Consider the following 15942-nt stretch of genomic DNA (forward strand, 5'->3'; position numbering starts at 1 on the left):
CAAATCATTTTTATATCCATATACTTACTAATATCCGCATTATGTTTCTTTGTTGACATTAATGACTATTGCAATGAATTAATAATAAATTTTTATGCAACATTAGTTACATCAATAAAAAATTAAAGCGTCTTTTTTTACGCACGGTTTCGTACAATAATGTTATGTATTTGTCACTGAACGAATTAACAATATGAATTGCACTGTTCCTAGAGTATCACTAAGTGTGGCACTATTTTCTAATTCGTTCGTTAATTTGTTTAAAAATCGAGTATTTGAAAACTCACGCAAAATTGAACAAGAATTGGTAATCGAACTCTCGGTTTTTATCTGAAAACACGTTTCCTTCTAATATTGAGTTACATGCGTTGAGCAGGTTATGGTTCAACTGTGACAAACGAGTCGTACTCGTTGCGCATAGTAGTATAAGTATTGTTTTATTATCACTAGTCTTCAATCTATGCAGAGATTGGGCGTACATATAGTTTAGCAAATTCACATATATTTAATAGTATTCTATTTTTTATTTTAGAGAAAATTAAGTATTTTTAAAGTTCTTTAGGATAACAAATGATCCTTAAATACTTTCTTGGGAAAGGACGCTTGTACGAGCAACAGTAGCCATCTTTTATGCAGGAAAACGATGAAGGATATGTTAAAATGTATCGAAACTAAAAAAAAACGATGATACTTTAAACAGTAGTTTAAGAATTTGTAGTTGTAGAATCTAATAATGTCTTAATCTTCGATAACAGTAAGTTGTACTCTTATTTGAACAGTAACAGATTCTATTAAATTCATGTTAATATATGTTAAATATAATGGAAACAAATCGAATTTAGTTTCTGCATGTTCTAACAAAGCAACAATAAATTTTGTGGCTTTTTATATATCTAATACTACATTCATTCCATTCATTACACGAGTTGTCCATAGTATGGAGATATTGAACATTAAGTTCAATTTTGAAAATGTTTGGTTTGGCGTTTAAAATGGATGTACCATTCGAGTCTTCTTTTCGCGAACTTTTCAAAAATATGGTCTAAGAATTGCAATTGTATTTGCCTCGACATCCGATAGATGCCGATCCTTCGCGAAGGGAGAGGTGGTAAAAGACTATGGGGCTCCCACCTATCGCGCGAATCCCCAAATTCTTAGTTGCGCTCTGCAAGCCTGCGAGTTATTGTGTTATGGAAATGTATTTGCTATTAAAGTGTAAAAATCGTTGTCAGTCCAGAATAGCCGTCACGAAATAAATGTGACGCGTCTGATCTAGAATGTCACCAAATTATACATTATTCTTTCTTGTCACATCTTCGTCGAATTCCAGTCAATTATTAAAGAGAAATTGAGCGTAATTGGATGGAAATTTTTCGTCTGTCACGATACTAAAACGGTTAAATCGTGAACCATTGTTTTTTCCTTAAACGAATGGTTGGCCGAGTTTACGTTTGCGAGTTTAACTGTGCTAGCGGTTTGCAGAGGACAAATCTGTAAATATTTCTCCGCCCGTTTCTGGCGTACGCGGTCCTTAAAAGAATCGCAGGCAACAGGTTAAAGTTCAATGTTCACGCGATGCTTCAGGATTGAGTCGTTCAAAGTTCAGGTTCTCCTTCTTTTGGGGAGGTCGAATTTTCTTCTTGCTGGTCCTCCTTCCAATTTTTACTTCGTTTCTTGTGATCGTGTCCGTGTCCGTGCCCGTGTCCGTGGCCATTGCTGGCAACGTACGTGGCGACTGGATACCCGTACCCTTGACCATAGCCGTATCCGTGTCCGTATTCTTGTCCCAATCCGTGTGCGTGTCCGTGTCCCTGTCCCTGTATATGCACTTGTATCTGTGAATGGCCGTAACTGTGGCCATGACCGAAGTTGTGGCCAAATCCGTGTTCGAAACCCGGGCCAAATCCGTGAACTAAGTGCCCCGAAAATGCGGGACCGTGGAACGGCGGATAAAAATGACCGGCGCCATAACCTCGACCGTAGTAAGGTCCAGGAAGCGGACCCGGTCCGTAGACAGGAACCGGGGGACCCACTGGAATTGGAACTGGTATCGGAACCGGTACTGGAAATCCTTGCTTCACCGGGACTGGATACGGTTGGTGTACCGGTACTGGCACTGGCACAGGGTGCTTCACTGCAATTGGCACCGGACGTTCCACCGGTACAGGAATCGCCTGAAGGACGAGTGAATTCGATCATTAACAACTTTCGATGTATCGCATTCCGCGTATGAAAGCGATTTGAGAAAACGTTCGGCGCTCGAAGCGTTTTGATCGCCACGAGAGGGAACTCTTCCGTTTTTTCGTCGTTTAGCCCAAAGAGGTTAGAATGAAATCAAAAGAAATCTGTTTTATCGAGTGTCAACCGGATAGTTTGTAATTTGGTTGGTCGAGTTCGTTGACTGTGGATGTTTTAATTGGGTGTAACGAGACTTAAATATTAGATCAGTCGATGTAATATTTCAACGTTTTCGATCCTTTTTTTCTTAGATTTTCTTTGGAAATAAGTAATCCAAAATCTAGAGATTTTAGATTACTTAGAGATAAGAGTAGGTAACAGAGTAATGTAGAATTGGTGGAACGTGGCGGAACATTGTTTTTTTGTCTATATACTTACCTCAATAACCAAAAGTAACTAGTGTAATTAATGTAGCGGTTGTTAAGTGTAATTCTATGTAATTTTTTTGTTGTGCGAAATACTTTTCTAATCTTAGGTTTTGAATTACTTATTTTGAAGAGGACGCGTAGGAGATAAATGTGGGACGATTGTTTACCTCAGGTACGGGAACAGGTACCGGAATCGGTTTATGTATGATCTTCTCGATCGGGACAGGGATCACCTTTTCCACGGGCACGTGATATGGTTTTTCGATATATATTGGCTTCTCTACGACCACGTGTTTCGTTATATACACTGGAACCGTCTTCAACAAATCGGCCCTTCCGACCGAGAAAGCCGGTGATCTACCATACGGTATATCGCCATATAATCTACCGAACATAAATACATTAGAAAAATTATTGTTTTTGGACCTTACAATGAAATATTGTTACTAGATGGAATAACGGTTAAATTGTTTTTGTATTTCGAGCCTGCATGGTAGAACCTCGATAGACGTAACGTTGATTCGTGGTCACAAACCTTGATAGATGTAAACGTTGATACTTACAAACAAACCTCGTTCGTTGCAACGTGTTGACGAACGGAAAAGATGGTCCCTTAGTAACTTTAGATAAAAACAGAATTAAACGAACAAAACCCTACTTGAGAGATACTTGGATTGTAAAAAAAGACGAAAAAATGTTCATACATTATTTTCCTAAATTAAACATTTTTGTATATTGTTAAAATCAATATCTCGACTATCTGTGGTCACTATTACCAGTTAGTTCCTTTTCCAACTTCAGTGGTACTTAACTAGCCATCCTTACCATTTGTCAACGCAATGCAATCTGTGATGCTCTCGTGCAATAAACAAAGTATACTGTATCGAGACATATAATCAATCATATCTAAAATATAACTTCGTGATAATCATATATACTGTATCCACAAATATTTGTATAAAAAAAAAATTATTCTTCCCGACCGCATTAAATCTTTCTAATCCTTGTTAACATCCGAACAGAAGAATTTATTTCAGCTGTAAGTAATTTTGATTAATTTTCGAGATTTCGTGTACAGACGAATGAAAAATAAACGAAGTTCGAGATGTATCATTACCCTCCGTGGCCTAGATCAAACGAAGGATACTTGAGTCCTTTCCAAGCATGAGCAACTCCCCACGGATGCCCATGTCCGTATCCATACGGATTTGGTATGCCGATCCAACCACCGGTATCGATAATGCCTCGTTTAGTTTGCTTCGTTTCCTCCGTTTCCGCGGACAACACGGAACCACAGAATAGTATCAGGAACAACTAAAATTAAACTCTTCTTAAACTCACTGCCATTAATCATCGATGAAATTTACGTTTCTGTATTCGACGATGTGTTGTAGGTGTTGTCGTTCTACCGTGCGCGGATCACAATTTCGTGTTCACCAGAGTGTACGTCTGTGATACCGGAAATTCTCGAAACGGGAGAACGAGGTGTGGAATAATTAGACGAAGAACTGTCACGTGGAACGAAAAGCACTTCACGACGAACGAAGTGATTCTCCGTGTAGCCAGCGATCTCTTACCGGGATCATAGACATTGTTCTCTCGTTGCGGAGGAACTGTTCGCATGATCGAGAAAACGGTAGCTTTTATATATTTGCTGTCCGGTACGGTGGACAGACCGACGAATCTGGACGGAGGTCCGGATCAGGTTCCCGTCTTTGATGGGATCAGGAACTGGGCCTGGTAAATCGGCGGTCGTGTCGTTTCCGGAGAAGAAAGTGATCAAGAACCGCTACGAATCTGGTTCATGTTCATACCATACAAGGGGATGCACATGCAATCCTCTTGCGTCTCCAGTTCGAGACGGGGTGGATTTTTGATCGATTGTTATGCTTCTATTAGACTTATTTAGCACGACGTAATCGTGATAATAATTACAACGAACCCCCTAGTTACTTACTAGTTACTTTTCTTCCGCGTCGGTGTTTCCCGTGGAAAATTAGTAATTGTTAATAAATTTGCATATTTGAATAAAATTCTAATACGTGTATTTTTATTTTTAGTTTATTCCTAAATATAAAATTGTATTTCTAATATTGATATTCGAAACGGTTATTCAGTTTATTATTATTATTATTAACTACATAGATTACCAAAGTAGTATTTATTATACTACTATTAACTACATAGATTACCAAAGTAGTATTTATTATACTACAATTAACTACATAGATTACCAAAGTAGTATTTATTATACTACTATTAACTACATAGATTACCAAAGTAGTACTTATTAAACTACTACTAACTACATAGATTACCAAAGTAGTACTTATTAAACTACTATTAACTACATAAATGACCAAAGTAGTATTTATTATACTACTATTAACTACATAGATTACCAAAGTAGTATTTATTATACTACTATTAACTACATAGATTACCAAAGTAGTAATTTTTATCGAAGTTCAAGGTCATATACTTCGGGCCTGATGTGACGCATTGTAACGTCATTTGTCGAGCGAAAAATTGCATTTCCGTGTAAACAAAATATCGATCGAGCGGGAACGAGTAACGCGAAATCGGCGAAGACGCGTCGGTAATTATTCCGTGCGTTTGTGCGCATGCGCGCACGCGTGTTTCGCTGTCACCGTGTCTTCTCAAGGTTTTCAAAGTGGATGGTGAATCGATATGTATTTGGTTCCCGAGGAAATTCTCCAAGTGTGACACTTGGACCTCGCTCAACATTGCTTCTCGATAGATATTCAACAATCTTCGTTATTGTTTCGAGTTCCCGGTACAAGTTCTCCAAAATGGCGTCGCCATTTTGTGTAAGTTTGAAATACACGAAGGGACTACTGTCCTCCGGTAGAAAGTCATTTCCCAACGATTCGATTGAAAATTGAAAAGAAAAAAAAAAACGTTCTTACGCAATTCGTAACGATAATTTTCTACTAGTTAAATTTTAACTTGAAAAGAATATTTTATTCTCACTTCCAGGCTTCAAACATGAACACTCGTAGTTGTCGGTGGACGTGTTTGAGAAAGTATGACGCATACCTTTGTGAAGCGTCTTGAGGACATAAATCGAGTGGAAATTTGTTATAGTTTCTAAAGTGTGAATAATATCGGGGATGTAATTCGAACTTGTGTTTTTGGAACTTGGTGTATCGTTTAAACGAGATTACTCGATTCGATGTTTCATAAATTTGGACAGGCACGCGTACCACTTACCTATTTTCGTTTTAATTACTCTCTCGTCGCACGGAGCACGTAGCGCGAAACAAATGTTTCCGCGTGAAATGTTTACTCGTTTCGTTCATTGTCAATTTTTAATATTATTAACCGATACTTTAATATTATCAACCGTGGATAGTTTGTTCGTTGAGATTACGTAGATTGCGCAAATTTTTTTGAAAAGAATCGCGAACGAGATGAAACGTTTTAATAAAAATAAATATATTTACTGTTAAATAGAATCCATCTTGTTTATTCTCCATGTTTTTCCGCCTCTCCCGACACCTTTCGAAATGTCGCGGATTCCTGGAGTTGTGACGTCACTTCTGAGAAATTCCACGAATTAAAGTTGTCGCACTTACTCTTACTCAACTAATGAATTGCACAACTTAAGGAAACGATCGAAGAAAAGGAAAAGATTCTAATTAAGAAACACTTGAAATGTTCCGAGTTTGTAGTGTTCATCTATATAAGTATATATTCCCCATATGTTAATAGCAAATGATTAGTATAATATAGTGGTTACTTTTAATATTAATTTAATAGTATAATATAGTGGTTACTTTTATTATTAATGTAATGGTATAATATAGTGGTTACTTTTAATATTAATTTAATAGTATAATATAGTGGTTACTTTTATTATTAATTTAATGGTATAATATAGTGGTTATTTTTATTATTAATTTAATAGTATAATATAGTGGTCACTTTTATTACTAATTTAATAGTATAATATAGTGGTCACTTTTATTATTAATTTAATAGTATAATATAGTGTTTACTTTTAACATTAATAATAAAAAGTAACCACATATACGTTAGGGTTAATGACGTAACTCTGAAGATGATTCGAAAGCAGGTAGTCGGTCGGCAATTGAATATCGGATATTATTTTATACAATTGTACGATGATTTTTCTTAAAAAATTTATACAAGTAACGAGATCATTGTAATTCTATACGCATCGAGTTACCTACGAACGAAATTAAACGAGTTAATAAATACATAGTAACAAAGTTTTTAAATATACATTAATGTATTTCCAAGTTACAATTCAAACCCTAATATTCTCCAGAGAGTCGCGAACCCTTTAGAATCGTAAACTTCCCTCAAAAGGTGTGAGAACCATTAAACTATTACGAACATACGATTCCTAGTATAATCACCTTTCGTTGTACCGTTAATTATTTCTCAAATTTTGTATCTTCGATTAGATATCTCGAGGAGAATAACCGTGTATTCGGATTACACAGATAAAAAGAAAAGAAACACCGTACACGTCTCCTATTACCAAATAGTACACGCTGTACTCCGTGAAACGTAACTCTTACGTTAACTAAATTAAAAGAGAAAAAGTCACGACTCAATGAGAATTGTTCCTGTTATTACATTTAATTATCTATACGTATATATACACCACCGTTGGTCTTAGGAATCAGGGAAATATTTACGTCTACGATTAAACTTGCACGATGAAGCTCGTGCTCGGGACAAAATGGACAGCTACTCTTCGACCAATTAAACACGATTCGTGTCACGATCTAGACCTAGCGAACGCGGCGCATTCTTCGTATATGTAACGTCGACGTACAGTTCTTTACTCGGCTAACGAGATCAACGAAACCGGTCGCGACGTTTCTTGCACCAGGGACACCGGTAGGTTTCCGCGTTGGCCGCATCCGCGAACTTTCCTAACTTTCATTTTCTAATACGTACGAGCTACTTCTAATACCGGCCACTACCCGCCATTCATTATTCATCGTTATGCTCCCCGGTGATTCCATAACACGCTCGAGACGCGTGTGTACGCACGTATCCCGTGCCCACAATTACGAAATATGAGGGTCAAGTTAGACCAGCAGGCTCGAATTCATTCTAAACGATTTTCCTCGCCCGGTTTCCTTCGATAGTCGCTCTAAAAACGTTCGTTTATTTCGCTTTCTACATAATCGAACGTATCTCTCGATCGAAACGACCGAGACTCTTTATTCGTTTGGTGGCTTTCGACCATCCATCGTTTCTTCGTCCCTTTAGGTGGGAGTCGACGTTGGTATCGAGAAACGATATCTACAGGGTGTTTGATTTTAACAAACGAACATACGAGAGAATTTATTGCTTTCGGTGTTTCATTCGATAAATTCAACGGTTAAGTAATACCCGAAACGATACGGCAGATTGGGTGTTCGATTGTGCTTTATTATTATGATAATAAACTTTGGAAGATCGAGATTGATATATTTTCCAAATGTATCAATTTTCGATGGGAATAGGTTAATATTCTTTTGGGGAACACAACAAGTTGTGTTACATTTTAGATATTTGTTATCGTTAATGATTATATTCGTATATATTTATATATAATTGTTGAAATAAATCAATTTTATATACAAAAAAAAAACATTATAAAATACTCCACTTAATGTGTTCGTATTTAGTGAGGTTAAAAATTTGTCTTACCCCTCTTGAATTGGAAGTCTCCTTCTCATAGGTACTCGTGGGTACTTCAGTTGATGTTTAAAAACACATGCATATATATATAAAGACCCTATATATACATAAGGCACGAATTTTTTTCGTCGATTCGAGAACTCAAGGGGGTTTAAAGGGGGCTTAAAGGGGACCCTTCTGCTCCAATCATTCGTTATTCAAGTGTTATCATTTTAGAATAATCCCATGTTACCATTATATTTACAATCCGGAATGATCAGATCACTTCCTCCGAAATTACCAGATCACTCTCTCCCCCTTAAAATTGAATTTCCCAAGAATTACCAGATCACCACCTTCTTCTAAAATATAATTTTGTAAGAATTACTAGACCATTCTATTTCCACTAAAATTCAATTTCCCAAGAATTACCCGACCACTCTCTCCCTTTAAAATTGAATTTTCCAAGAATTACTAGACCACTCTCTCCTCCTGAAATTTAATTTTCTAAAAATTACTCGATCACTCTCTCTCCTTAAAATTTAATTTCCCAAGACCACTCTCTCCCCCTAAAATTTAATTTTCTAAGAATCACCAGACCACTCTCTCCCTTTCAAATTTAATTTCCCAAGAATCACCAGACCATTCTCTTCCCCTAAAATTTAATTTTCCAAAAATTACCCGATCACTCTCTCTCCTTAAAATTTAATTTTCCAAAAATTACCAGACCACTCTCTCCCTTTCAAATTTAATTTCCCAAGAATCACCAGACCATTCTCTTCCCCTAAAATTTAATTTTCCAAAAATTACCCGATCACTCTCTCCCCTTAAAATTTAATTTTCCAAAAATTACCAGACCACTCTCTCCCCCTAAAATTTAATTTCCCAAGAATCACCAGACCATTCTCTTCCCCCAAAATTTAATTTTCCAAAAATTACCCGATCACTCTCTCTCCTTAAAATTTAATTTTCCAAAAATTACCAGACCACTCTCTTCCCCTAAAATTTAATTCCCCAAGAATCACCAAACGACTCCCTCTCCCTAAAATTAAATTTTCCAATTCAAACTTACCAAATCACTCCCTTCCCCCTTAAATCGAGAACCCTCCGCGTCACGCTCCTCGCTATACGTTCCACGCTTACGCAAACCGCGGCATTAGTATTCCCTCGCATTGTTACAGGCTGGCTTCCCGTCGGGATATAGAAAATAACGAGAACGTCAACAGCGTCACATAACGATCGCCTTATACGGACCCCCGTCACGAAGCCGTGCATCGTTGTTCCTATTAATTTGAATCTTCACGTAGGCAATTTTCACTCGGCCAGCGCACCTACCTTATCTCCTCGATCTTCGATAGACCCCGTGGATGCTCCTCATTGTCTCGCGTTCTCGTCCTCCGTTACGGGATAGGTGTCTTCCCTGTTGGGGGACGAAGGAAAAGCGGTCGTGACCGCTATTTGGCCATCGCCCAGGATTGGAAGCAGCGAAAGTCCATTGAGCTCGACCAAGACAACGACGATACGCTTCTTCCCACTGTGATGTGTCACCGGCCGATGCCCTATAAATACTTATGGGGGTCACCGATAGCGAGCAAACGCAGTTTTCCTTCGACGCTGTCCAGTGGCAGCTAGGACTTTGGGGAGCCTCCCTCAAAGCGATCATGAAGTTTCTTTTGGTAGATAACGTTACGTTGATTTCTAACAATTTCGTTCATTTTATTAATCACGGAATAAAATAACACCGTTCGAGTATCGACGAGTTCGATAAGATCCCCGAAAAGAGTGCTTTTAACGTGTAGAACCTGACCAAGTTCGGTTATTAGCTCGGGGTTTGGACAGTGAACGTTGTTCGATGTTGATTGAACGAAGTAAGATTATGGGAGAATTGCAACCATCGGGGATCTTATTCGATTTGTTGAATCCATGTACAATGTGATAGTAGAATCTGATCGATCAGAGATCGACACAATTGTGGTTTGTTCGAGTCGTTGGAGGATTTGTGATACGTAAACAGACATTGTTTGTTTCACGTCGGTGAAGTGTTGGTCGAGTCTTCTGCTCGGTTACGAGTTACAGTGCAATTTGTATTCGATGTTTTATTCATTTTTTATAAATATTCTTGCAACGAGTATTCGGTAAGCGTAGCAGGAGTGATTCGAGACGGTTTGAAGTGCATTTGATGATAGTTTGTACAAGTACTGATCAGTATCAGTAAAGTGTTTTTAAAGTTAGGATCTAACGAATGTTTCTTAGTAAATGAATTTTATAGTAATTCGATATTTTGAAAATTAATTATCACGATGCATTTAGATTTGTATATTTCATTTTTAATGTGATGGTAATAGAAATCTAAAGAAGAATAAAAAGACTGAAAAAGAATTTGTATAAAATTTGGATAGAGAAAATGAAAAATAATGCAAATCTACCGTACGAAAAATAATTTATCTAGATAAAAATTTCTAGTCGAAATAATCCACGATTCTATTTTTACACAATTATAACTTTATCGTTGTTACGTTGAGATTGTATTATTATTTCGTGTTCGAACTGTGTGGATACCACAAGAAATATTGACAAGCACACCATACTTATAACAATCGTAACTCGTTCCAATACGTGTTTGATACCACAGCACAATCTTCGTTCATCGTCGTTCGATCGATCGAACGTCCATTACTGTTAAGGGGTTGCTACGAAGGTCGAAAAATAAACAAACTTTTCAATTTTGTCGAGAGAAAAGTATATTTACGTTGCAACGAAGTTATTAACTGGTATATTAACTACGTAAACGTTCAAGTGCGAAGAAAAAAAAAATACTTATCGATTCATTTGTAGATTTTGTCACTACTCGTGGTAGCCAGTACAGCAATCACAATCAACAAGCGCGAAAAGGACAAATCCATTGAGAAGAAGCACGATAAGAGGGGTCTCCATTTGGGGTACGGTCTGCCCCCTGAACACCTGTACGGTGCACCTGAACCAGCACCTATCTACGAAACTCATGTTCACGATGCAGTGCACGGTGTGGGACCACCACTGCCTCCTCCAGCTATAGCGCATCCAGCACGTTAGTATATTTTTCCACTATATTATCCGAATTATCCAACGTTATCCACGGAAAGACGCGGAATTACCACCTTCGTCTCTCTTTACGTACTTTCAGCGCAAGAGTTCCTGTTTCAATTCTTAAACCCAAAATATCAAGCTCATAACTAATTTCTATCCATATTTAACTATTCTCATGTATCGTTGGTCAAATTTTCAAACCCAAAGTATCAAGCTCATAACTAATTTCTATCCATATCTAACCATTCTCATATATCTTTGGTACAATTCTTAAATCCAAAATATCAAGCTCATAACTAACTTCTATCCATATCTAACCATTCTCATATATCTTTGGTACAATTCTTAAACCCAAAATATCAAGCTCATAACTAACTTCTACCCGTATCTAACCATTACACATACGGTACTTCTACTCGCTTTCTTCTATTTTGGCTGATAGTTCCAACAATCAAAGTTCAGAATAATCAAAACCTACGGTGCGTTAACCATGGTACTCGTGTTTCACAGCTTTAGCAGTACCAGTGCCTCAACCGCTGGCCCATCCGTTGCCAGTGGCTCATCCGTTGCCAGTGGCTCATCCCGTGCCAGTGGCTCATCCCGTGCCAGTGGCTCATCCCGTGCCAGTGGCTCATCCCGTGCCCCATCCGGTGCCAGTGCCACAGCCTATACCGCACCCGGTTCCAGTGGCGGTCCCCGTGGCGAAACCAGTGCCGATTCCAGTGCCGGTCGATCGCGCGGTTCCAGTGCCTGTGGACCGTTTGGTTCCGGTGCCGGTAGCGGTTCCAGTCCCTAAGCCCTATCCCGTCCACGTGGAGAGATTAGTGCACATCGACAGACCAGTCGCTGTACCGGTCGACAGGCCGGTTCATATTCCAGTGGACCGTCCAGTGGCGGTTCCAGTTCCAGTACCGAAACCGTACGCGGTCCCGTTCGAGAAGTTGGTTCACGTGGACAGACCGTATCCCGTTCACGTGGCCGTGCCCTATCACGTGCCTAAACCTTACCCCGTACCGGTCGCTATCCACGCCCACAAATCGCACGGTTGGTTCAAGTGGTGAACATCGATTTCGATCGTACGGTCCCCTTCTCTAGACGCTGCTTCGTTCACGTGTTTTCGCTCGACTCTTCGAGGTACAGTGAGTTGAAAAATGTCCTTAGATTTTTAATACACGGGTACGGGCCGTGGGATATTTTATACGGTGGGTCGAGGAATCAAAGTAACGTGAGTCTCACGGTGGAATATTTTTCAAGTCGAAGAATCAAAGTAACGCGAGTTGCATAACGAGATAGTTTTTGGTACATAATGGAAAATTGAAGTAACATAAGTTGCACGGTGGAATATTTTTCACGTCGAAGAAAAAAAAGTAACGCGAGTTGCATAATGAGATATTTTTTGGTACATAATGGAAAATTGAAGTAACGTAATTTGCACGGTGGAATATAGTATTTTTCACGTCGAAGAAAAAAAAGTAACGCGAGTTGCATAGCGAGATATTTTTTGGTACATAATGGAAAATTGAAGTAACGTAATTTGCACGATGGAATATTTTTCACGTCGAAGAATCAAAGTAACGCGAGTTGCATAACGAGATATTTTTCGGTACATAATGGAAAATTGAAGCAACGTAATTTGCACGATGGAATATTTTTCACGTCGAAGAAAAAAAAATAACGCGAGTTGCATAACGAAATAATTTTCAATTAACGTAATGGAAGATTACGGTAGGGTCGTTTTCAACCTATCGTGAAAAATTAAAGTAACACAAGTTGCACGTTGGGATATTTTTCAATTCACCGTGAAAAATTACACTAACGCAAATTACCCGGTGGGATATTTTTCAATTCACGATGAAAGATTAAAGTAGCACAAGTTGCACGTTGAAATAATTTTCAACTCACCATGGACTATTAAAATAACACAAGTTGCACGGTGGGACTGTTAATATTTCACCTCGTAATTAAGTATCTAAACGATCCGTTTCTTTTCGTGTCGGTTATTTTGTCTGATTTTAAGTGTTTAACAACCGTGCCTCGAAGAGTTAAACGTTTCTCTACAGATTTCGATACTAGTCTGTTTTATTAAGGAGACTTTTCCGCTGGTCTGTCGCACGTGATGGCTACTTGATCATTTTTTGATAACTGGATCGTGAAGAGTGGGTGGACGAGTCTCTGTTAGAAATACTTATTGTAGAAGTTATGTAAGGTTGTGTCTACCAACCGAGAGTTTTATACTAATGAATTTAATAAATTAATTTCGCACATACCTTTGTATGAAATTTTTTGTCTAATTATAGTATAGTTTCGTAGGTCAATTTTCAGACGAATTTCGTCTTAATATTTCGGTGACGAATTTTGATGGTCGTCAATTTGTATAACAATCCAAAAATCGATTTCTTGGATCCTATAGACTAGAGTACCCCAATAGTGTCACAGTACGCCCTTGGTGGCGATATATCACTGGTGCACGTATAATTCACGTAAATAGATCGTCACACTTGGAAGTGTCTCATGTGGAAAACACTTACGTCAATTGAAGCGTAAAGGTCAACTTTACAACATATCGGTCGCCTTGCATTTTTAACGGTATCAGTCGTAACTGGATGCCATTTTCCACTTTGTAAGGTCCAAACATTCGACCTTATCGTGTCTTTTATTTTTTTATTTCAGACAAATGAAATGCAAAGATCTTTAATATGAAAAACTTTGGGTGAATTTTATCCGTATCTTATTTATTTAATCGAAATTTATTGTAACGTTTTCACCTGTAATTTTTGTCCCCTATGATACACAATATTGTAATCTATTAATATAATCGTGCCATATATATTAAACAAAATATTATAATAGTTATTACACTTACAGAAATTACAATGAATTTTTATAGTTCTCCACGAGCAAACAATTATCCTATCGATATGTATTATATTTACGTACAAATTTCAATTATTATCGACGTAATCGTGAATCGTAACTATCATTGTCATTACAAATTGATCGTTCACGAGTCGTTGATTTTCCACTTTTTACTCTATCGGGTTCATCAATTTTCCATAAACGAACGCTAGAGACACGTTATTACTTTAACGATACAACGTAATTATACTCTATTTGAGATAATGAGATATCCAGTTTTTTTTTGCTCGGAGTATAATTAAGGAGGCGGATAAAAATGTAACTATACTCCAGTAGTATATAAGTTGGATAAAAATAATTCTGTATTAAATGCATAGTACGATTGCTTTCATTCTTCATGTAAAGTAATTTTCCAGGAATTCTTTAGAAACGTGATATAATCTTTTCGAGCAATTTATTTACGTACGATTCAGCTGAAAATGTTTGGAAAGACGTTACAGATTTTTAAAGATTCCTCGTTTTTAAATTTAATAAAAAATGTTTTGAATAAAAATTGATAGATATTTCGGATGACGTTACACATTGATTATATAGTGGAGTTTTTTTCTTTTTTACGAACTTGTTGAATTTTATATATTCCAAACATTATTCGCCGCTATTTTACACTCGTGTAATTCGATAGTATCTAGGCATATAAATTTTGTAGTTCTTAACCGCGTTGTAAGTATGGTTAATAGCGTAAAAGTTCCCGATTCGAACGTGTTTCAGTAAGACATATCTATAGTAACCTCATATTTAATACATTCTTCAGCACCTTTGCGTTCGATAGGCGTTACACTTGACACCAAAGAAAGGCACACTGTCTCAAGAATAAATCCATAACAGTTCAAACTTGAGAGAAAAGCATTATTCTATACGTGAAAACAAACAAGTTATATTTCTTAAAAAATCGGTTGGGAAACGTACAAAATTTGAAACTTTCCCGATCGATTTTGTTTCTGTTTCCTTCAAGATGTAATACACATACACACACAATATCCAAATACTTGATCAGTGTGCAAAATAATCCATCACTTGAGTATATTCAAATATTCATATGTTCATATACGTCCAAGTGACTGAATATTCATAGCATCCAATCAATGTGATATGGTGTGCACGTGTGATGAATTATTCGAGTAATAATATTCGACCGATGATATTCAAATACTCATCAAGTATTCAAGTAGCCAAATATCTGAATACTCAAATATCCAAATATTTGAATATTTGAATATTTGAATACTTGTATAATGATACTAGAATACACAAATGTTCGAGTACCCAGCTACTCTAAAATCTAGATATTTCAATAACGGTATTCCAATACTCGAATATTCGAACAATAAGATTCATATACCTGTAAAATATTCGAGTAACGATATTCGAATATTCGAACAATAAGATTCATATACCTGTAAAATATTCGAGTAACGATATTCGAATATTCGAACAATAAGATTCATATACCTGTAAAATATTCGAGTAACGATATTCGAATACTCGAACAGTAACATTCAAATACCAATATTAAATACTCGAGTAACGATATTCGAATACTCGAACAGTAACATTCAAATACCAATATTAAATACTCGAGTAACGATATTCGAATACTCGAACAGTAACATTCAAATACCAATATTAAATACTCGAGTAACGATATTCGAATACTCGAACAGTAACATTCAAATACCAATATTAAATA

General features: G+C 37.1%; 2 protein-coding genes across 2 annotated transcripts; one reads left to right on the forward strand and one right to left on the reverse strand.

The window, feature by feature from the left end:
- Window positions 1-1463: 1463 nt before the first annotated feature.
- Window positions 1464-4198, reverse strand: LOC143147343 (uncharacterized). Its single transcript, XM_076312517.1, has 4 exons — window positions 4184-4198; window positions 3724-3920; window positions 2774-2990; window positions 1464-2174 (listed from the first exon to the last, which is right to left on the reverse strand). The coding sequence occupies exons 1-4, from the start codon at window positions 4196-4198 to the stop codon at window positions 1596-1598; spliced, it is 1008 nt and encodes a 335-aa protein (XP_076168632.1). The 3' UTR covers window positions 1464-1595.
- A 5646-nt stretch (window positions 4199-9844) lies between these two features.
- Window positions 9845-12400, forward strand: LOC143147347 (uncharacterized). The gene is made up of 3 exons (XM_076312531.1): window positions 9845-9949; window positions 11109-11340; window positions 11850-12400. Exons 1-3 carry the CDS (start codon window positions 9845-9847, stop codon window positions 12398-12400), a joined length of 888 nt encoding a protein of 295 aa, XP_076168646.1.
- The last annotated feature ends 3542 nt before the right edge of the window (window positions 12401-15942 follow it).

The sequence above is a fragment of the Ptiloglossa arizonensis genome, chromosome 1 (assembly GCF_051014685.1).
Source record: "Ptiloglossa arizonensis isolate GNS036 chromosome 1, iyPtiAriz1_principal, whole genome shotgun sequence".
Taxonomy (NCBI): Eukaryota; Metazoa; Arthropoda; class Insecta; order Hymenoptera; family Colletidae; genus Ptiloglossa; species Ptiloglossa arizonensis.